General features: G+C 43.3%; 1 protein-coding gene across 3 annotated transcripts in view; it reads left to right on the top strand.

Annotated features, from left to right (window-relative positions):
• The first annotated feature begins 643 nt into the window (after window positions 1–643).
• Window positions 644–23762, top strand: part of ELOVL6 (ELOVL fatty acid elongase 6) — a 157905-nt gene continuing 134786 nt past the window's right edge. The window contains exons 1-2 of one of the 3 annotated variants that reach the window (XM_033215002.1): window positions 644–659; window positions 1352–1472. In XM_033215002.1, the coding sequence (XP_033070893.1) occupies window positions 1384–1472 (89 nt within the window). In that variant the 5' untranslated portion in view covers window positions 644–659; window positions 1352–1383. Of the gene's footprint in view, window positions 660–1030; window positions 1200–1351; window positions 1473–23762 lie in introns of those variants that run through there. The other 2 variants (XM_033215000.1, XM_033215001.1) reach the window with 2 other exon arrangements.

The following is a 23762-nucleotide window of genomic DNA, read 5'->3' as shown; positions in this document are numbered from 1 at the left end:
GCTGGTCCCTTCCTCCTTCTTTAAAAATTTTTCTCCCAGTTCCCACTTTTCATGGGTTAGAGGCATCTAAATTGAATGAAAGTACTGTTTTTGGACTGCTGGGGGATGTTCTCAGAAAGGGAATTTTCTTTCTGGTCCTAGTACCCACCTACTTTTTAAAAGCAGGTTTCCTTATTATTTTGTAAAGTTTACAATTACATCATTAGATACCTCCATGTCTCAGATTTCATTTTTCCAAACTTTTGGGAGAAATGAGTGGAGGGATGGATGGAGTAGAAAATAGGAGGCTTGGGAGGCTGAGGGCTCAGTAGGGGTCAACAGTACATTCAGCCCTCTCCTCACATATTCTGTTCTACCTACAAGTACAGCAAGTGAATCCAAATTTCTCATGCATGCAAACAAAGTTTTTGCATTTGGCCAGTCGGTCCAGTTCTCCTGTCAGTGTCCTTCCCCACTCTGCCTCTGTTCATTAATTCCCTCTTTCTCAATACCTAAACAGTCCACCTAACCCGTCTCCCAGCCCTTTCTTCCACTTCCGGCTACTAGCCTCTCTCGCCTACCCACTATGCTCACACTCAGCATCCCCTGTCTGCACGACATTAAGGAGCTCTGCCGTCCGCAGGGCGTGGGTTAGCGTGAATCAAAGCCAGAGCTCCCGGGTAGGGGTAGGGGTGGGGGTGGTCTCAGAGGTAGGGCGAGGAGGTGGGAAGCGCATTCCCTTCACTGGTGATTTCAACGCAAATTTGCCCGGAGTTCTCTTGCAAGAGAGCTGGCAGGTTTTACTATTTCCCAATCGTTTACTCGCCAAGCTCTCGGGTCCACGCGCCGCGGGGCTGTGCCCTGCTCGCTGAAACTTCATTCAAAGCAAGGCGGCCCACGAGGTTGCGCTTGGGGGATCTGGATGACCTCCAGGATACTTCCTCTCTCTCTCAGCCCTTCCCCCACTCCTCCTACCACCTTCGCCGTAAACAAAACTGTCCCCCAGGGCGGAGAGAGGTCGCGCTCTTTCGAACACTCCCTAGCCGAGGGTTAATTTTTCCGATCGCACGAGGGGGAGGAGATTTCCCTGTAGACAAGTAAAAAGGTGATGGACAAACGTGCGGGCACTAAGACCGCAAGGCATTCATTTCCTCCTACGGTGGATGCGGACGCCGGGAGGAGGAGAGCCCCAGAGAGAGGAGCTGGGAGCGGAGGTGCAGGCAATGCTCAGCTCTGGATATAGCTGAGAGGCTGGGAGAGAGACGACCGCTGGAGACCGAGCGGCGTGGGGAAGACCTAGGGGGTGGGTGGGGGAAGCTGATAGGAGAGCACTCGAAATCAAGCGCTTTACAGATTATTTTATTTTGTATAGAGAACACGTAGCGACTCCGAAGATCAGCCCCAATGAACATGTCAGTGTTGACTTTACAAGAATATGAATTCGAAAAGCAGTTCAACGAGAATGAAGCCATCCAATGGATGCAGGAAAACTGGTACGTGATGCTTTCGCCTAATACTGTTCCCGGGAGCCCTGCGCGTCTTCCCGGAGTGCCTTAATGTCGGTATTCCCTGCCTGGGCGTGAATGGAGCGATGAATCGCGGGCAGCCAGCCGATCGCTGAGTTCTCGGGTCTCCCGGGTGCAGGAGACGCTGGGGGTGCACGAAGCTCGCGGTCTGTGGGTGCCCCTGTGTGAACCGCGGCCACACAGGCATCTTTTATATAGATTATATAACACAGAACATATATGTGTGCATAGAGTGATGTCTGCGCGACAGGGAAGGCGGGAGAGATGCCACAGTCCAGATCGCCTACCTGTGCTACCTCCCCCCATCCCCCCGATTTTCGTCTAGATTTGGGTTTTCTCGCTTGGCCTCCCGCAACGGGAGTGTGAAAGGCAGTGGAGGGAGGACCTTGTCTCCTGTTCCCTTTAACCCTCTCCCGCCCGCCGCCCTTGGCCCTGGTCCTCGCTGTCTCCCCATCCCTCGTGTCCTTCCTTTCTCCTTGCAGCGCTCCTACTTCACTGTCCTCTTCTGTCTGCCGCTTTTCAGCCGAATGCCCCCTTTCTAGTACCCCTTTCCCCACGCGGATCCCTTTCCGGTTTCATAGACCGGGTGGGAGGGAGGGGAGGAGGGGACAATGAAAACAGTAATAAATGAATGAACCCGAGCGAGTGGAGCCACGCCATTATTAAGTTTCTGTTTTACGGAAACGCCTTTTGGACACACTCACTTCTAATTCTGTGCGTAGCTGCTGATTGGAGTTCAGGCACACAGATTTTTCTGCAGCGTCCTTAGGGGCTCTTCCCTAGAAAACTAATAATCAGGGAAAACACCTTTATTGTTTACTGTAGTCCCTCTGCCAGACCTTTTGAAAAATTCCTGCGTGGGAGGCGATCTAGTGTCACCTTGCAATATTTAATCGAGGAGGATGTGCTCATCTCGCTTCTTGTAGACAGGGTTGTGGCAGAGGTATTCCCCTCCTCCCCTTAACTTCGGGTCTTGCGATTTGTAAAGTGCAAGCCCAACGCACCCCGAAGTTAGGCAAGGGGCCGGCAGCCTGGGGGATCGCTTGACTGGGGAGGGTCGGGCCGCAGGGTCTCCCGGGTGCCGGGGGATTCCGCCCGCCGCGTGCGCGAGCGCGCGTGCCCCGCGCCCTCTTCAATGGGAAACTAGAAACGCCGGCGCGCCTGTGGCCGGGTCGGGTTGGTGCCATAGGAGCCGGTTCCACGGGGCCGCAGCCGCGAAAAGGGGGTTTCAACTTCCTGCCCTCCAGCCCCCTGGAGTCGCCCGCCAGTGTTGGGAGGCCCGGCCGCCGCTCCCTTCTCCTCCCGCCCAGCCGAAGCGCGCCCGCTCCCAGCTTCCCGAGGGCTGGTTCGGGCCCCAGTGGCCATTTGCGGCGGCTGCCGGGCGGAGCCTGCCCCCTGGGCCGCGGGCACCGGCGGGGCAGGCCTGCTTGGGGTGAGCTGCGGCGTGGCTGGTGGCGGCGGTGGGCCAGGGGCCCAAGGGCTGCGTCTGGCCCGAGCCGGAGCCTAAGAGGCGGGGACGCGGGCCGCTCGGAAGGACTGGAAGTGCGGCAGCCACATGGGCACGGGGCTGGTGCCCTCCCGGGCCGCTGAGGCCAGGGGGTGCAGGGGTGGGTCCGGAAGGAGATTGAACACCGCGGGTCCAGCCTGCAGATAGGCCTCAGCGATTCGGGGCAACCGAGGCCCTTCGAGCCCTACCCCCCGGGGTCCTTCTCTGGATGCACTTCCTCCTCCCGCTTATGGGGTGGCGCTGGAGGCGGGGAGGGGGCGGTGGCCCGAGCCGGCAGGCGCCGGAACCGCGCTGCTGGCTAGTCCCGGGCCCGGGTCGTTTGCGCAGCTGTTTGTCATATCCTCTAGCCGCCCTGTTCGGACCCCATAGTCCTCCGGCATTAGCCTGTGTGCTCCGCATTTGCTTCTGTGCCGAATCTCTGACTTGCTGCGTCCTCTTTTAACCTGTTCTTCCGGAGTCCGCTTTCCCTCGCTTTGCCGGCTGACCCCATTCAATGTACGCCCGCCATTCCTAGCCCCACCGCAGTCGATACTGCCTCTTATTTACTTGTTGCTTTTTCTCTGAGGCCGCTTCCTAGGCCTGCTCCTGGTACCATTTCCCGCCTCTTCTTTCCATTCACTCTGTATTGAGCCAGACAGGTCTTAGCCCTCGTGGGACCGAAAATGGACAAAAATGTGCCAACGTATCTGCTCCTGTTAGGCTCTGACCACTGTTTCCTCCTGGTTCTTTATCTGTACCTTTTTTTCTGGCAATATCCTTTACTGGCTTTTATTTATATACATGGATATTAACTTACAGACCATCAGCTATTCAGGGTACGGTTCTTGTCTTACCCCCCCCCCCCCCCCCGACCGCCCCCCGATTCTGCAAAGCACCTAGCAGAGTGCTTTGCATAAGGAACATTCTTGAGAAAATGTCCAGTGAGTTGAAATGGTGATTGGTGCCCATTTTATTGCCAGCACTATTCTTTAATACCCGAAGGTTAACACGCTTGAACTTGCATACCGTGGCAGAGTCACATCTTGGGATTTTTCCCTTCCTGGCTTCGGCTCTCTGTTGATTTTATGGTCTTAGATTGCTTATTGCAGTCAGATAACCCTGCTGGCTGTTACCTCTTACTTGCAACTCTTCCTGACCCTAATTGTCTTACTTTCATGTTTTTTTTTAATCCCAGATTTTGTGCATTTCTCCTAATATCCCAGGGTGCCCAATTTTATAATTCTCCTCCCTCCCCAAAAACTGTACAGCCAAAAAGTCTTTAAACACTTTTTAAAATTTAATTTTATTAGCCAGGCGTGGTGGCTCGTGCCTGTAATCCCAGCCCTTTGGGAGGCTGAGGTGGGTGGATCACCTGACGACAGGGGTTCGAGACCAGCCAGGCCAATATGGTGAAACCCCATCTCTACTAAAAATACAAAAAATTGGCCAGGCCACGGCGGCTCACACCTGTAATCCCAGCACTTTGGGAGGCCGAGGCGGGCGGATCACGAGGTCAGGAGATCAACACCATCCTGGCTAACATTGTGAAACGGCGTCTCTACTAAAAAATACAAAAAAATTAGCCGGGCATAGTGACAGGCGCCTGTGGTCCCAGCTACTCTGGAGGCTGAGGCAGGAGAATGGTGTGAATCTGGGAGGTGGAGTTTACAGTGAGCTGAGATCGCGCCACTGCACTCCAGCCTGGGCTACAGGGTGAAACTCTGTCTCCAAAAAAAAAAAAAAAATAGGCGGGCGTGGGGGCGGGTGCTTGTAATCCCAGCTACTCGGGAGGTTGAGGCAGGAGAATTGCTTGAACCCCGGAGGTTCAAATTGAAACTCATTTATAGTTTTAGTTTTTATTTTTAATAAAATCCAGCTTATGCAGGACAAAAAATGTTGAACCAAATTTTCTTTTCATTCCCTTTTTAATAGGAGAAGGGAACTTTATAACCAAGGCTTAGACCCTCTTGAGGAGAGAGGAACTTGAGGAAACCACAAAATCTTACCTTTTTCAGACTCATTAACTTAAAATGGTTTCAAATAGTTTCTGGAGGAAAAACATGATATAGTGAAGCTTCTACTCTGTCTTTTGAGAATTTGTGGTTGTCCTTACAAATCTTTTCTTAGTATGAAGCAGAACTCGTTAATTTAGAGAATTAAAACATCTCCCTCAAAAGTGAGCGACATTGGCTTTTGAAGAATTGTGAGAAGGGCCAGGAGTAGTGTTTTGCCAGTATGCTGTCTTTGCTAACTAGCATCATTTAAGAGGACCTAAAATAAGAATACCTTGTTAAACATACCCTATAATCCATACTTACTAATCATAGCACAAATTAATGGAAACATGCCCTATAATCCATACTTACTAACCGTAGCACGTATTAATGGAATGGGAGCCCACTTTCGGAGTAGCATTTGTATACACTAAAGGGTTCAACTGAGGCTAGTTTTCAAGTTTATTGCTGCTTTAATGAATGATTAACCTCATACTCCTTGGCCTAGCCATGAAAGTAAATACTGCAGACTTTTTTACTTTGCTAGCAAATAGTTTCATATATAATAGGTTAGAATAGCAATTGAAATGCAAAGTAGTAAGTATATTCCCTTGTAGAATCATTCTGGGCCTCATCTTGAAACTACATGTCCAGTGAAAAATATCCTGTCTGGTTATACTGGGTCAGTCAGAGTTTATTACATGAGGTAGAGGAAAATGCCTGCTCATAGGTCCAAATAGGAGTTTTGAATTCTAATTTTACACTGAAAAGTCCTTGTGATTTTACAACATTGAAATAGAGACATTTTGCTCTTTTATGAGATGTTTGGCCTTTACCTGTTTTTCTCACTAAGAGCTGACTTAAGTTAGAAGTGCTGCTAGCCAGGGAGCAAAATCACCTGGTGATTGGTAAGGCGACATAAAATTCATTGAGTGAGAAGGGAAGCTGGGCTGTCTCTGCCTTCTGTTTCAGCAGCCTGCCAGGTTTGTGCTAACAGCAGTGGATGCTAGCTGCTCCAGTTGTAATTGTCTAGCCAATGATGATTATCTTCTGATGTCGGCTGACACGGTGCTCACCAATAGGAAAGGAGGAGGCCTGTGCTGACTGCTGTAACATTATGTATGTGAGGTGACGTCTTCAAAGGGCTTGCCTAGAACCTCATGAAACCCTCCCCCTCTCCTGGCATTCTCCACACATCCAGCCTTTCAAAGCCTTGTATATTTTTCTGACTTTTCTCCCTACTCACTCCCTTGGTGGTGTAAAAGGGTTTACTTGTTTTAACATTTTGTATTCTGTATTATAGAGTCTATAAAATAGTGTAGGAATTTTAAGAATTAAATGCTGTTCAGCTGAGGAAACCTTTTTATTCACAAATTTATTTTTACCAAAGGAAAAAAATGAATTGAAACTTCTATTTTATGTTATGTTATGTTATGTATGTTATGTTATGTTATGTTATGTTATGTTATTTTTGAGACAGGGTCTCACTCGGTTGCCCAGGCTGGAGTGCTGTGGTGCAGTCTTGGCTCCCTGCAACCTCTGCCTCCAGGTTCAAGTGATTCTCATGTCTCAGCCTCCCAAGCAGCTGGGATCACAGTTGCCTGCCACGACACCAAGCTAATTTTTGTATTTTTAGTAGAGATGGGAATTCACCATGTTGGTCAGGCTGGTCTCAACCTCCTGACCTTAAGTTATCTGCCCACTGCGGCCTCCGAAAGTGCTGAGATTACAGGCATGAGCCACCACAACCAGCCATGAAACATTTTAAAAGGAATTGTACATCTGTATCTTTTTTGTAGGTGAAGTTTGGATATTACCACGATGTACAATTTCACGATTAAAGAACATAAAAAGCACTAAAAACCTGTGTTAGTATCTAACTCAAATATAGCAGCTTAAAAAATATAGCAACATAATGTTAATGAAACTGTTCAAATGCAGACATAGTATTTGGCTGGTTTTCCTTTAGTCAGGATTGCTGTGAATTGCTTCCTGAAGTCTTCCTTGCAACCTTCTACATGCATTTGTAAGAAAAATGGCTGGAAAACAGTGCATCTGTGACCATGGAACAGAGTAGGCCAGAGTTTCATTTCATCATTAACATTGTAGCAACAAATTTGGTCAGCTCTGTAGGAATATAGGGTGTCTATATTGTACCCATGTCACTTGCTGTTTATATTGAGGTATCACAGTTCATATTGATTTAGGATTAAAAATTGTGTGAGGATCATAACATGACATTCAATAATTTTTAGAAAGCACTGGGATATAGGCATATGTACTAGGTTAAGAGTGAGAAGAACGAGAAAATATGTAGAGAAAAAACATGATCTCTGTGGGGTCCTAGAAAATAAAGTTGTGCTGGAGCTTTGATCTGAACTTCCATGTATCTTTTAATAAATTATAAATATTCATGCAATTCTTGTTTAGGATTCCAAAGGATGAAAGCCAGCTTAATGCAAAATATTTTATGATTATATTATCCATCTGTGTATTTGTACTAGTTATAATTAGTGGTTAAAATTTTTACATGAAGTCTTTCTCATGTTAGAAGTAAAATTTTGTGATCTTCAGAGGATTGCCTGTTGCCTTTTTTTGTTGGAGGATGATTCTAAATGTGTCAAAGTATATAACATTGGACCTTAATGAAACTTTTCAAATGCAGACATAGTATTTGACTGTTGTTTTTCCTTTAGTGAGGATTGCTTTAAATTGCTTTGTGAAATCTTCCTCGTAACCTTCTGCATGCATTTGTAAGAAAAATGGCTGGAAACTTCAAAGTCAACTTATTCCATATCTGAGAGTTGCCTTATATGCTTCCTTGAAAGCAGAATCTTTCTTTTTCTTTTTTTTTTTTTTTTTTTTTGAGACAGAGTTTCGCCCTTGTTGCCTAGGCTGGAGTGCAATTGTTCCATCTTGGCTTACTGCAACCTCTGCCTCCCGGGTTCAAGTGATTCTCCTACCTCAACCTCCTTAGTAGCTGGGTTTACAGGCATGCGCCACTACGCCTGGCCAATTTTTTTTTGTATTTAGTAGAAACGGGTTTTCACCATGTTAGTCAGGCTGGTCTCGAACTCCTGATCTCAGGTGATCGACCTACCTCAGCCTCCCAAAGTGCTGGGATTACAGGTGTGAGCCACCGTTCCCAACCAGAAGAATCTTTCAACTTAGATAGTGGAAGAGTTATGAGGGGGATGGAGGCTTTGAAATACTTAGGGGGATATATAACCATTTAATCAGTTTTCTTTTCTTTTCTTTTTTTTTTTTTTTGAGCCTGGCCTTGGCTCACTGCCACCTCTGCTTCCCGGGTTCAAGCATCAGCCTCCTGAGTAGCTGGGATTACAGGCGCCCAGCCTCCCATCTAATCAGTCTTTAGACAACAAAGTAAAATGAGTGTGGCACCATTCTGGCAATTCAGGAATTTATCTTTGCTTAAGCAATCTGAAATATTTCAGGTCCAAGTATTTTATTTTCTGAAATGAGTTAACCCAATATTGTCTTAATGATTAACTTAATTTTTCACATATGGACACAGGTGAGCCAAACTGTCCTTTATTAATAGGAACCAGACATCATTCCACAAAATTTGCCTCAGCCCTCCCTTTACTCTTTATGTAGCTCACATCCACCCACTCTCATTTACTTTTCTTTTGTCTTTTTTAGGAGAGTTTAGGGAAAATTACCTGTACCACATATGTCATTTCTGTTGATAATACTAGGTAATCTGAGTGAAACTATAACTTGGCTTTATTGTAATGTTAAAACTCATAACTTCATTCCTTTATCCAGATTCTGATTGTATGTGTATTCAGGCAGGTACAAATGTTGGCATAGTTATTCAGGTTTCCGAGAACTTTAACAAAACCCAGCATCTCTAATTATATTTACCCTCCAATAATTTATTTTAGAGATACATGAGTCCTTTTTAAAAAAGTATTGTATGGGTTGGGCATGGTGGCTCACACCTATAATCCCAGCACTTTGGGAGGCTGAGGCAGGCAGATCACTTGAGGTCAGGAGTTCGAGACCAGCCTGGCCAACATGGTGAAACCCCATTTCTACTAAAATTACAAAAATTAGCCAGGCGTAGTGGTGGGCATCTGTAGTCCCAGCTCCTCCAGAGGCTGAGGCAGGATAATCGCTTGAACCTGGGAGGTGGAGTTACCAGTGAGCCAAGATTGTGCCATTGCACTCCAGCCTGGGCGATAGAGTGAGACTCCATCTCAAAACAAAACAAAACAAAATAAAACAAAACAAAGTATTGCCCAAGAGTAAAGAATATGAATTTGTAATTTTAAGTTGGTTGTGCAAGAGTTATCCCAAAGCTTGGGACCATGTCAGTCATCTAAATTCAAGCCTACATTTATCATGATTCCTTTATATATTGAGTGTTCATGACTTTCAGCTTTAAGGTTCCTATTACTAGGAAACCCTTTGTTGAGTTAGTCGCCCAGTGTGAACTTAGTGAGATTTAACTTTAAGCCTTTACTTTGTACAAAAAAAAGTATGGGAGAAGAAAGACTTACACTTACATTTGCTGAGATAAGATAAATTTGCTGAGATAAATTAGACATGCTGATTAGAAGTAGTTTTGCTAGAAAATCACTCTTAGTTTTGTAATACTTTTATTTACAGAGATTCATATTCAGTTTTTTTTTCTTGCTAAAACTTTTATAGAAGAGTTCCTAGTTATGAAATAAGGAAAGTTTTATTGATAAAATATATTTTGGGGAGGGAGATCTACATCCTCAAAACACATATCAGGTTTATAATCCTATTTTAAGTGAAACAAGTATAACTCCATTTTCTTCTTCTCTCTCTCTCTCTTTTTTTTTTTGAGATGGAGTCTTGCTGTGTCTCCCAGTCTGAGTGCAGTGGCATGATCTCGGCTGTCAGCTCACTGCAACCCCCACCTCCTGGGTTCAAGCAATTCTCCTGCCTCAGCCTCCCGAGTAGCTGGGATTACAGGCACCTGCCGCCACACCTGCATAATTTTTGTATTTTTAGTAGAGACAGGGTTTCACCATGTTGGCCAGGCTGGTCTTGAACTCCTGGCCTCAAGTGATCTGCCCGCCTCGGCCTCCCAAAGTGCTGGGATTACAGGTATGAGCCACTGCATCTAGACTGTCTCTCTCTTTTTTAAATAGAGACAGGGTCTTGCTTGTCACCCGGGCTGGAGTGCAGTGGCACAATCATACTGCACTGTAATCTCAAACTCCACTTCTGGGTCCAAGCGATCTTCTTGCCTCAGCCTCCCAAGTAGCTGGGATTACAGGCACGCATCACCTCGTCTGACTAATTTTTTTATTGTATTGTAGAGATGGGGGTCTTACTATGTTGCCCAGGCTGGTTTTGAACTATTGGCCTCAAGTGGTCCTCCCATCTCAGCCTCCCAAAGTGCTAGGATTACAGGTGTAAACCACCACACCTAGATAGCAGGGTAGATTTTCTTCATTCTGGAGCAATGATACTAACAGTTAATACATGGTTACCTGATTGCAGGCATTCTTTTACAATGTTTTGCATACTTTTTTTTTTTTCTTTTTGAGATGGAGCTTGTTGCCCAGGCTGGAGTGCAATGGCTCACCGCAACCTCTGCCTTCCAGGTTCAAGCAATTCTCCTGCTTCAGCCTCCCAAGTAGCTGGGATTACAGGCATGCGCCACCATGCCTGGCTAATTTTTTTGGTATTTTTAGTAGAGACGGGATTTCTTCCATGTTGGTCAGGCTGGTCTCGAACTCCTGATCTCAGGTGATCCGCCCACCTTGGCCTCCCAAAGTGCTGGGATTACAGGCATGAGCCACCGTGCCCGGCCAATGTTTTATGTACTTTAACTGTTAAACCCTTGCAGCCACCCTTTATGATCTTTTGCACAATGGACAACTCAGGAAAGGGAGTTGGGATTTGCATGTAGGAATCAGAAAAGTAAAACTGGGTTCCAGACTTGAATAAGGCTTGGATGGGTGGTGTGACGATGAGGGGTGTGTCACAAGGCCCCAGTCGTCCTCTTATTTGAATATTAATACAATATTCAATCAGAAAAACAATGTGCTTGAAAACTTGCCTGCACTGAAAACATGTCAGGTGTCTATAGTTTTAGTCAATGATCTCACAAATGTCTCTTTTGTTAATAATTTTCACTAGGTGGATCCTAAATACTTAAGGCCAGAATAACTGCAGAAAACCCCCATTAGCTTCACTGGCTATGACATTAAACTGAGAATTATTATTTTCTGAAGATCATTTGTTCAGTATCTATCAACACTTTTTATAACTGCAGAAAGCCATGACACCTTTAATGATGCTTCTGTCATAAACTATTTCACAGTTCATGTAAAACAAACTGTGGCATACAGATTTGGAACAGCTTTATAAAGCTTTGGCCTATAAAATATTTTCTGTCTGCTCTGTGATACTAACTTGTTGCACTCAGCTTGGTTCTAGACCCTGGGAATTTGTGTTTCCACCTGATCTGCAGCCAGACTTTCCTCCCGGCAGTTTTTAGTGTAGCCACTTGTAAATAGCCACCCACTGTTGACAGCAAAATAAAAATATGTGGGTTGGGGATATCCCTATTCTTGGAGGTCAGCTCCTACAATGTGAAGAATCACAGAATACCTTTTGTCTCATTTTATTAGCTTTAAATTCTTTTCCTGATTCTAAGATAAGAAATAGTTATAGGAAAAGAAATGAAATGAAAACATTAAGTATAAAGATGTCAGAAAGGAAACACCTTTAATTCTTTTTTTGTTTTGTTTTTTTTTTTTGAGACGGAGTCTCGCTCTGTCGCCCAGGCTGGAGTGCAGTGGCCGGATCTCAGCTCACTGCAAGCTCCGCCTCCCGGGTTTACGCCATTCTCCTGCCTCAGCCTCCCGAGTAGCTGGGACTACAGGCGCCCGCCACCTCGCCCGGCTAGTTTTTTGTATTTTTTAGTAGAGACCGTATTAGCCAGGATGGTCTCGATCTCCTGACCTCGTGACCCGCCCGTCTCGGCCTCCCAAAGTGCTGGGATTACAGGCTTGAGCCACCGCGCCCGGCCAACACCTTTAATTCTTTTCCAGAGGCAGCCACTGTTACTTTGCCCCATGTCCTTCAGCCTTGTTCAGGTTTTTTAGTATGCCTTAGATCGTTCAGTACCTAAATTGACAACCCAAGTTCCCTATTATGTGCCACAGACTGCACTGAACAGATTTACATACTATCACATTACATCTTTTTTTTTTTTTTGAGATGGAGTTTCGCTCTTGTTGCCCAGGCTAGAGTGCAGTGGCATGATCTTGGCTCACTGCAACCTCTGCCTCTGGGGTTCAAGCCATTCTCCCACCTCAGCCTCCTGAGTAACTGGGATTACAGGCGCCTGCCACCACACCCAGCTAAGTTTGTATTTTTGGTAGAGACTGGGTTTTGCCATGTTGGCCAGGCTGGTCTTGAACTCCTGACCTTAGGTGATCTACCCGCCTCGGCTTCCCAAAGTGCTGGGATTACAGGCGTGAGGCACCGTGCTTGGCACACCTTTTATAATTTTTTTATGTCATTAAAGCCTTTCCATAAGTATAATTTTCAGTGGCTACTTAACTTTTTTGGTTTGTCACCCAGGCTTGAGTGCAGTAGCTATTTACAGGTGCAATGGCTCACATGGCTCATAGCAGCCTCTAAGTTCCCCTGGGCTCAAGTGATCCTCCTGCTTCAGCCTCTCAAGTAGCCTGGACTTCTGGCAAGTGCCATTGTGCCCAGCAAGGCTACTTTATATTTTATCATTTGGGCTTAAATTAGTTTAGGTAACCTTCCTCTTAATGCTGAACCTGTTAAGTTTCTAATTATTTGTTATTACAAATAATCCTTTGATGAACATCTTTGTATATTAATCTTCCCACATATCTGATGATTTCCTTTGTGTAAATATAAATTATAGGGTCCAAAGGGCAAATGCCGCTTTTAAGGCTTATGGTATACAAGATAGGCTGATGCCTTGAAAAGTTGAATTACTTTATATATGGCAGGGAAAGAGGATATTTATACCTTTCTTAGCATTATAAATGATTACATTTTAAAATTTGATAAGTTGATATGGAAAAGGTGAAATCCTATTATTTTAATTTATATTTACTTGATTTCTAGAGAGATTCACAAATTTTCCTTGTGTTTGTTTTTTATTTGCTCTTGCAAATTATCTGCACTTATCTTTTTCTTTTTTTTTTGTTTTTGAGACAGAGTCTCACTCTGTCACCCAGGCTGGAGTGCAGTGGTGCCATCTCAGCTCACTGCAACTTCCGCCTCTTGGATTCAAGCAATTCTTCTGCCTCAGCCTGCCTATTAGTTGGGACTACAGGTGCGTGCCACCATGCCTGGCTAATTTTTTGTATTTTTAGTAGAGACAGGGTTTCACTGGTCTCGAACTCCTGATCTCAGGTGATCTGCCTGCCTCGGCCTCCCAAGCAATTTTTTTTTCTTTTTTTTTTTTTTTTTTCATTTTGCTGAGGTCTAACTTGAGAAGCCTTCATTTGTCAGAGCAGTTAGGTTATATGCTTTTTCTCTGCTTACTGTTTGCTACATAGTAACTCTTGTGAAGGGGTAGAAACTTTATGCCCAGTCAAAAATGGCTCCAGAAAGGAGTGAAACAATTGATACTATGTAAGTTAAGGGATGATTAAGAGGTCAAAGGACCTCTTAGTTGTGGTGCTTAATCAGAAGAAATTTGTTTTATGGAGTTTTCCATAGGAAAAGGAGTGATTTTCAGACTCTTTTACTCATATGGCTCTAAAAGAAGTTTAAAAAACTATGCACTGCTTCACACAATTTAAAATTTTCATTGTAAACTGAAATCAGTTAAAATCGTAATAAAAGTAGAATAAATATAAAATGAGTGAAGATAAGGATTGGCTAATTATAATAACTATTACATGACATCATAAGATAGGTTTACCTACTTTATAGAATAATACATAATGAATTTGAAATCACGGAACATTGACATCCATGATTTTATTCAATTGATAGTGTTTTTTTTGAAACGTTCCATATATATGTGTATATATGTGTGTGTATATATCTATATATACATACATATAGATATATATAGTTTTTTGAGACAGAGTCTCATTCTGTTGCCTAGGCTGGAGTGCAGTGGTGTAATCTCGACTCACTGCAACTTCTGCCTCCTGGGTTCAAGTGATTCTCCCGCCTTAGCCTCCTGAGTAGCTGGGCTTACAGGCATGTGCCACCATGCCCGACTCATTTTTGTATTTTTAGTAGAGACGGGGTTTTACCATGTTGGCCAGGGTGGTCTAGAACTCCTGACCTAAAGTGACCTCTGCCTCCGAAAGTGCTGGGATTAGAGGCCAGAGCCTTGCACCTGAACCCATTCCACTTATATTTAAAAGAATCACGGGCACTAACCCATATTGCTTGTTCTGAATCAGAAACATTCCAACATTCAGAATGTAGAGAGTCTGATCAGCAGGGGAAAAAAGGAAGAATATCACGTTGCATCTCAGCATTTTTTATTTTTACGTTGTGTGGGGGCTAGTAGGAGAGAGATGGGTAGGCTATCAGATGTCTCAAAATAAGTTTTCTTGACTGTGGGGAAGGTTATAGATGATAGCATTTTAGTGTTGGTTGGTGGTCAGCAGGAATAGTTACCGACTTATTAAATCACCTTCTTTATTTTTCTTTTGTTTTTGTTTTTGTTTTTGTTTCGTTTTGAGAGGGAGTCTCGCTCTGTTGCCCAGGCTGTAGAACAGTGGCACATTTTAGGCCCACTGCAACCTCCGCTTCCTGAGTTCAAGTGATTCTTCTGCCTCAGCCTCCTGAGTAGCTGGGACTACAGGCGCCTGCCACCACGCCTGGCTAATTTTTCTAGTTTTAGTAGAGACAGGGTTTCACTATATTGGCCAGGCCGGTCTCGAACTCCTGACCTCGTGATCTGCCCACCTTGGCCTCCCAAAGTGCTAGGATTACAGGTGTGAGCCACCACGCCCAGCCCTAAATAAATCACTTTCTTGTTCTTCTCTTGGTTATCCAAGACCTCAGGACTTCTCAGGAAGCCCCTTTCAGTCCATTACACATGGAGTGACTGATTGAAGGTATTTCTGCATACTAACCTGAAAGTTCTTTCATTAAAGGTTCTTCTACGTATTGACCTGAAAGATAGGTTCCTCCATCAGTCCTCCTGTCATCCTAACTGTGACTCTTAGCTGTCTTTTATTTTCCCTTCTGAATGGCTGTCTTAATACTTCTTGTATATATTATGTTCTCTCTAGGCTTTCTCTTTTCTAAGCCATTTCTCAAATTTTATTTTCAGTCCACTGGTAATCCACTTAGCTATTTAAGAAAAATAAAATATTAGCCCTCTTTTGGTTTGAACAATTAAGTATTACCTAACTAGAAACCTCTAAGAGATTTATTAAAACTTGCTAAAATTTGGCACTTAGTACATTCAACACAGCAAGTCTGTACTAGAGACTTGCTCTTGAGTGGGGGTAGGAGTGGAGTTCTAATTACATATTCTGCTAAAAAGGCTGCCACTTATTGCTTTGGAACATTGCAAAGCTCCTACTGTACATACATGACATTCTAGAAAATTTAAGGATACTGTTATCAGTGAATACAGGGTTGCCTTGAGTTGTATTTGGTTTTGAATTACTGGTCTTGCATTCATATTAACAAAAATACTTTTTTGAACTTGTATTTTGTGATTGCTGATATTGTATGTGATTGTACTACTTTGGTTAGTACTTGGTTCTTTGCCAGCTCTTTGTAGTTACTAAATCCTTTTTCCACTGTCAAGAAAAAAGTATGGGGTAAGAAAAAGAGTTAGAAGCTTGCTCCATGCCCATGATCCTTACCCAGGTATTGAATCAGACTTACATAGAGAGTTTGTTTTTCCCCAGTACACACATGCACAGGCTTATCTCAGGGATTCAGATTTAGCAGATCTGTAGAGGGGTCCAGACAAGTGTTACAGTGAAAAATCTTCCCACTTGCCCTAGGGAGAAGCCCTGCTCTGTATGACACTGATTCCGTATCTCATTCTTGGGGTTTGTCTTCTCAAACCATCGATTTTACAGACTGAACTCTTCCTTAGCTAATTTGCCCTACCTGCTTTGTCATCTATGTGGGACCAGTACATAGCTCAGCACAAAAGTACTCATCTCCCTCTTTTTCTACCTGTAATTTACAACCAATTATTGTGTGAGTTGACTATCAGTTCCCTTCTTCTCATTCATTGTGCTTGCCATTGACTTCCTTCAGCTCCCCAGGACTACTTTTAGTCTCTTAGATTCCTACCTCCCATTGTCTTTCTGAGTCACTGATCTGATCTTGTCATCACAGTGGTTAAAAACCTTCAGTGCTTTCTGATTGTTTTAAGGTCATTCAAAATCTGGCACCAAATTCCCTTCTTAATGTTACCTCTAGAAGCAGCCCTTGTCCAGTGCCTACTTAGTTGAAATTTGAATTCCAAAGCCTTCTTCTCTCCACCCATCTATATCTATTGCTCTTTTTTTTGTAGTTCACTGGCACTTGGTTTATAAATAGATAAATATTTTCTCCAATCAGTGCTTACCACAGAATTTGGCGTATACAGTGTTTGAATAGTCGAATGCAGGCATGCTGGACACACAAGTCTGTTCATTAACTTTTAAATGTATCTGATTGTATTATCAGGCACTTCTTTGCATTTCCTTAAGTGAATCATGGGAGATTGTCCAGTGCCTTAAAAATATTTTACTCTCTTCATCTAATCTCATTTTTAAGAGGAAAACATAGGCATTTAACATGACTAATTCTTAGTGAATCCATGCTAACTGTTGGGGATTATTAATTATTAGTCCTTTTCTAGGTACTCAAACTACTCGAATCAGAGAGAGATGTTTTTTTTAATTTATTTTTATTTTATTTTATTTTATTTTATTTTTTATTGAGACGGAGTCTTGCTCTGTCGCCCAGGCTGGAGTGCAGTGGCCGGATCTCAGCTCACTGCAAGCTCCGCCTCCCGGGTTTACCGCCATTCTCCTGCCTCAGCCTCCCGAGTAGCTTGGGACTACAGGCGCCCGCCACCTCGCCCGGCTAGTTTTTTGTATTTTTAGTAGAGACGGGGTTTCACCATATTAGCCAGGATGGTCTCGATCTCCTGACCTCATGATCCGCCCGTCTCGGCCTCCCAAAGTGCTGGGATTACAGGCTTGAGCCACCGCGCCCAGCCGATTTTTTTTATTTTTTATTTTTATTTATTTATTAATTTTTTTGAGACAGAGTCTCACTCTGTCACCCAGACTGGAGTGTAGTGGCGCGGTCTCAGCTCACTGCAACCTCTGACTCCCAGGTTCAAGCAATTCTCCTGCCTCAGCCTCCCGAGTATCTGGGATTACAGGCATGTGCCACCATGCCCGGCTAATTTTTTTGTATTTTTAGTAGAGATGGGGTTTCACCATATTGGCCAGGCTGGTCTTGAACTCCTGATCTTGTGATCCACCTGCCTTGACCTCCCAATGTGCTGGGATTACAGGCGTGAGCCACCGCGCCCAGCCCGATGATTGTTTTGTCCCTCCCCTCCCCTCCCCTCCCTTCCTCTCCTCTCCTCGGTGTCACTCTCTTGCCCAGGCTGGAGTACACTGGTGCGATCTCAGCTCACTGCAACCTCTGCCTCCCAGTCTAAAGTAATCCTCCCACTTCAGCCTTCCAGGTAGCTGGGACCACAGGCACGCGCCACCACGCATGGCTAATTTTTGTATTTTTTGTAGAGATGGGGTTTCCCCACGTTGTCCAGGCTGGTCTCCTGAGCTCAAAGCAATCCAGATTGCTGGGATTACAGGTGTGAGCCACCATGCCTGGCCGAGAAGACTTTTTTAAAAAAAGACTTCTCTAAAGTAGAAGGAAGGGTGGAATTGTATGCACAAGAAGAAAAAAACCTGGAAGAAAAACATGCTAAAGAGGTAAAAAAAATTAGATCTGTAAAGGTGGTAAAATGATGGTTATTACTCTTTGTTGATGAAAAGAGCCAAACACTATAAAATATTTGAAGAGATTTATTCTGAGCCAAATATGAGTGACCATGGCCTGAGGTATAGCCTCAAGAGGTCCTGAGAACATGTGCACAAGGTGGTTGGTTTATAGCTTAGTTTTATACATTTTAGAGAGACATAAGACATCAGTCAGTACATGTGAGGTATGTACATTGGTTCTGTCCAGAAAAGCAGGACAACTTGAATTAGGGAGGGAGTGTTGCTTACAGCTGCATTCAAAGATATTCTGATTGGCAGTTTGTTAAAAGAGTTGAATTATTATCTAAAAGCTAGGAATCAGTAGAAAAGAGTGTCTGGGTTAAGAGGTTGTGGTTCTACATAAGGTTCTTATGTAGATAAAGTCTCATACCTGACTGCTCTTAGTAGCAAAGAAACATATTTTGGGTGTTTTTTGTTTGTTTTTTAAATGAAGTCATCAAGAAGCCTTTGGGTAAAATATTTTGATTTCCTTCTTTATCTGTCATGTGATGTTATGCCAGATTCAGGTTTGGAGAGATTTTATGATTTGTAGGGTGTGACTCCCCAGACCCTTCAGACAGGAATTTGGGCAAGAGAGAAAAAAGGTCAGAGTTTACTCCTTATCCTTCTGCTGTTCCAGTTTTCTTTCAAAGGTCAGAGTTTACTCCATATGCTTCTGCTGTTCCAGTTTTTTTTTCAAGACAGAGTTTTGTTCTTGTTGCCCAGGCTGGAGTGCAATGGCATGATCTCAGCTCACCGCAACCTCCGCCTCCCAGGTTCAAGCGATTCTCCTGCCTGAGCCTCCCGAGTAGTTGGGATTGCAGGCATGTGCCACCACGCCTGGCTAATTTTGTACTTTTAGTAAAGACAGTGTTTCTCCATGTTGGTCAGGCTGGTCCCAAACTCCCGAGTTCAGGTGATTTACCCGCCTCGACTTCCCAAAGTTCTGGGATTACAGGCGTTAGTCACTGCGTCTGGCCCCTGTTCCAGTTTTCTTTCTTTTTTTTTTGAGACAGAGTTTCGCTCTTGTTGCCCAGGCTGGAGTGCAATGGCGTGATCTCGGCTCACCACAACCTCCGCCTCCTGGGTTCAAGTGATTCTCCTGCCTCAGCCTCCCGAGTAGCTGGGATTACAGACATTACACCTGGCTAATTTTGTATTTTTAGTAGAGATGGGGTTTCTCCATGTTGGTCAGGCTGGTCTCAAACTCTCGACCTCAGGTGATCCACCCACCTCAGCCTCCCAAAGCGCTGGGATTATAGGCGTGAGCCACCGTGCCCGGCCTCCCTGTTCCAGTTTTCTGTAATCTGTTCATATTATATTCTGGGTATATGTGGGTGGTGTGATTATCCATGTGGTCTTATTTTCACATTCTTTGCATTAACTATAATGTACTTAATGTTTAAGATAAGTTTCATTTTACAAAGATGTATGTACAATACCTGGTGTCAGGTACCAATATTAAAAAAAAACTAATGCATTTAAAAATAAACATTAAAATAAGCCATACAATTAAAGACAGTTTGTGAGGACATTGAACTGCACATTCTTACTCCAAATGAATATGCTTTCTTAGACTGAGGGAGAGATGGGCCATATTGTTTATGTCACAATAAACTTCTTTCTCTTTCTCCAATAATAAATTATATAATTTGATTTTTTAAATAGGAAAGGATCATACTTCAAAGGAGGATGATAAAAAACATTAATTTAACTTTAGCATTACAACTTTTACATATGGGCCCAGGAATATATCTAATGGGATATAAAAGGTTCCCCAGGGGCAAAAGTCATCTAATCTAATAGAGACAAAAGGTTAAGCATAAACCTATCCCTAGAGTGAAAAAAAAGAATAGAATAATTGGCTCAGGAACCTTGTGGCACCTGGTAACAGATGCTGCACACATACCTGGAGTATATGGTTTACAAATATCTTCAGTAGTACTGCAGAATGCCTAGGAGATAGTGTCTGGTTTAGAGGAGCTAAAAAGATTTTGATACTCTGTGAAACGAAGTTTAGAAGGGGCCAGTCTGTCTAGTCCAGAGGCCAGGCTCTGTGGATCCAGAGAACCTGGTATGTGTGATCTGATTGGGAGCAATGTGACAGGGCTTTCCACAGGACTGCTTTGTGAAGCAGATCATACATGGACTCTTGCTTCTCCTAGACTTCCTTTCTGAGAGAAGAAAGATGGAGAGGATTACCTTTCAGTACACAGAAGGTAGACGTTTTGTTTTGTTTTACATTTTATTTTATTTTCTCACCTCTCCCTCTTATTTTCATTTTAGTTACCCTGTAGTTGATTAAGTTAACTAGAATCTAGGAAGGTGGCTTAGATCTAGGAAGACCTGGCTTTCCAACCCATTCTTTTTCTCTCCATTGTCTATGTCCCTAGACGTTAAAGGAGAATGGTTCAAAATCATATGAAATACAGTTTTAACTTTATTTATTTATTTATTTAGAAAGGGTCTCACTCTGGTCACCCAGGCTGGAGTGCAGAGGCACAATCTCAGCTTACTGTAGCCTCAACCTCCTGGGCTCAGGTGATTTTCCCACCTCAGCCTCCCGAGTATCCGGTATTACAGGTGCACACCACCACACTCAGCTACTTTTTTGTATTTTTAGTAGACATAGGGTTTCACTATGTTGCCCAGGCTGGTCTTGAACTCCTGGAGTCGAGCAATCCACCCACCTCAGCCTCCCAGAGTTTTGGGATTACAGGCGTGAGCCACTGTGGCCGGCCTTAATTTAATTTTTTTTTTAAGATTGGATCTTACTTCATCTCCCACGTTGGAGAATAGTGACAGAATCATAGCTCACTGTAACCTTGCATGCCTAAGCTCAAGCAATCCTCCCACCTCAGCCTCCCTGGTAGCTGGGACTACAGGCATGCACTACCACACCCAGCTAAATTCTTAAATTATTTGTAGAGACTGAGTCTTGCCATGGTGCCTGGTCTGGTCTTGAATTCCTGGTCTCAAGAAATCTTTCTGCCTTGGCTTCCCAAAGTGCTGGGATTACAGGTGTGAGCCACCACATGTGGCCTTGGAATATAGTTTTAAAAAATCTCTGTAAACAATTCTTTGCTATTTTTTGTTTCTCTCCTTTATCTAAATTTAGACAAATTTTCATTCTTCAGTTATAGACCACTTAAATGATTATTTCTGGATATAGGAAAACAAAGCATAGGCCAGGTGTGGTGGCTCATGCCTGTAATCCCAGCACTTTGGGAGGCTGAGGCCGTGAGGCCAGGAGAATTGCTTGATTCTAGGAGTTTGAGACCAGCCTGGGCAATATGGTGAGACCTTATCTTGCTTTATTAAAAATATATAAATAAAAAGAGAAAATAATAATTAGCCAGGTTTGATAGCTGCTTGTAGTCTCAACTATTTGGGAGGCTGAAGCAAGAGGATTGCTTGAGCCCAGGAGTTTGAGGCAGCACTTAACCATGATCATACTACTCCACTCCAGCAGCCTGGGCAACAGAATGAGACCCTGTTCCTATAAATAAATACATACATACATAAGTAAATAAATAAAACTTTCTTAATGATTTGGCTTATTCTTTTTAAATCCAGCAAATGTTAATTCTAACCTTTAGTTCTACTGTTAGAGTGAGACAAAATTAACACATTATATCTGCTGTCTGGGCTTAGATTGTGGGTGTTATTTCACACGGATAATTCAGGCAAACCTGAGATTTTTGGGTGGTGAACTTGCATTATATGGATACAATAAACACACTCACAGTAGAAAACTATGTGGCATACACTAAAAGAAAAAACTCTACCGTGTTTTTGAGAATTATAGCATGGATAAGTAAGAGAAGGCTCGTCCTCAGAGACCTATGAGTTTGTCTTCTGATTAAACATTTTATGGCTGATATTTCTTCCTGACAGAGCATTCAGTGTTCAGAGACTCCTTTTTCCCCAGCAATGTTGGAGGGATGAGGAATAAGGAGCGTGAAGCTGATGACACTATGCTTGTTCCACCTTTTCATCATAGAGTACAGAAAATAACTAAAATTAGGTGCAAATGAGTGTCCTTCTTCAGGATTAAATTTTACTCAGTGGAAATAACATAGGTTCTTTTATGTTTATAGTTTATCATATCTAGATGTGCTATAATAGATTTAAACTGTTTTCCTTAGGTAGTTACAACATAACAGCTCCATATGTCTTGTTTATGTGCAATATCTAGGACATTTGGAATGAAGTAGTTTTCCAAAGCATTATGTAAATTAAGTTTTCATTGACCTTAGGCCAGACCATCAATAGCTTGCTAGCTGTCTTTAGTATTAGCTTAAATTGTATTTTTTCATGTGAAAACGAAAAGAAATATTCCTGTTTTCTCTTTAGTTCATCTGGGTTTAATGATTTAATATCTTTGCCCTATTTTCTTTTCTTTCTTTCTTTCTTTTTTTTTTTTAATGAAATGGAGTTTCGCTCTTGTTGCCCAAGCTGGAGTGCAGTGGCGTGACTTCGGTTCACTGCAACCTCCATCTCCTGGTTTCAAGCAATTCTCCTGTCTCAGCCTCCTGAGTAGCTGGGATTACAGGCATGTGCCACCACATCCGGCTAATTTTTTGTATTTTTAATAGAGACAGGGTTTCACAATGTTGGCCAGGCTGGTCCCAAACTCATGACCTCAGGTGATCCGCCCACCTCAGCTAAATGCTGGGATTACATGTGTGAGTCACTATACCCGGCCTATTTTTGCCCTATTTTCTGAAGTTTACATACATATATTTTATTTGTTTGTCTCATCAATTAGACTGTATGTATCTGGAGGCCTAGAACTATGTAGGTATACATATAATCTTTTTTTTTTTTTTTAAGATTTTACCTAACGTAGAGAACTACTAGGATTCCTCTTGATAAATAAAAAATACATACTGTTGCAGAGACACTTGTAAAAGCATAAACTTCTATCAGTTGTAGTTTTCTGCTTCTTGTGAATAGGCTTAGAGCAGGTAACTTTAATACATTAAAGAAAATTTAAGAAACACAAGTGAAAAGAAGAAAACAAATGTCACCCTGAGATATACACGAACATTTTGGTAAGTCTTTCAAAGCTTTTTATCCATCTTTATGTTTTTGTTTGTTTGTTTTAGGACAGAGTCTCTGTCACCCAGGCTGCTGCAGCCTCAGTCTTCTGGCTCAAGTGATTCTCCAGCCTCAAGCTCCCAAGTAGCTGAGACGACAGGCATGCACCACCACACCTAAGTTTTTGATTATTTGTAGAGGCGAGGTCTCACTATGTTGTCCAGGTTGGTCTCGAGCTCCTGAGTTTAAGCAATCCTGACTTGGCCCCCCAAGTGCTGGGACTGTAGGTGTGAGCCACCGCGCCTGGCCCATTTTCTTTTTTTCTTTTATTTTTTTTTAAGATGGAGTCACCCAGGCTGGAGTGCAGTGGCACAATCTTGGCTCCATCTCAGCTCACTGCAACCTCCACCTCCCCGGTTCAAGCGAGTCTTCTGCCTCAGCCTTCCAAGTAGTAGGGACTACAGGTGTGCACCACCATGCCCGGCTAATTTTTTTTTTTTAGTACAGATGGGATTTCACCATATTGGACAGGCTGGTCTCGAACTCCTGACCTCACGATCCGCACACCTTGGCCTCCCCAAGTGCTGAAATTACAGTCGTGAGCCACTGCGCACAGCTCATTTTCTTTTTGATAAAAACATTATCATAGTTTTCATACCATATTTTTCTGTAGCCTAACTTTTAAGAAATATATAGAATGGATATTTTTGTGTGTTGTTAAATACTTCCTGCACCAAACTGTAAATGAGAGAAT

The sequence above is a fragment of the Trachypithecus francoisi genome, unplaced genomic scaffold (assembly GCF_009764315.1).
Source record: "Trachypithecus francoisi isolate TF-2019V2 unplaced genomic scaffold, Tfra_2.0 Lachesis_group1, whole genome shotgun sequence".
Lineage (NCBI taxonomy): Eukaryota > Metazoa > Chordata > Mammalia > Primates > Cercopithecidae > Trachypithecus > Trachypithecus francoisi.
The sequence above is the reverse complement of the archived record's forward strand: the minus strand, read 5'-3'. Positions and strand labels throughout refer to the sequence as shown.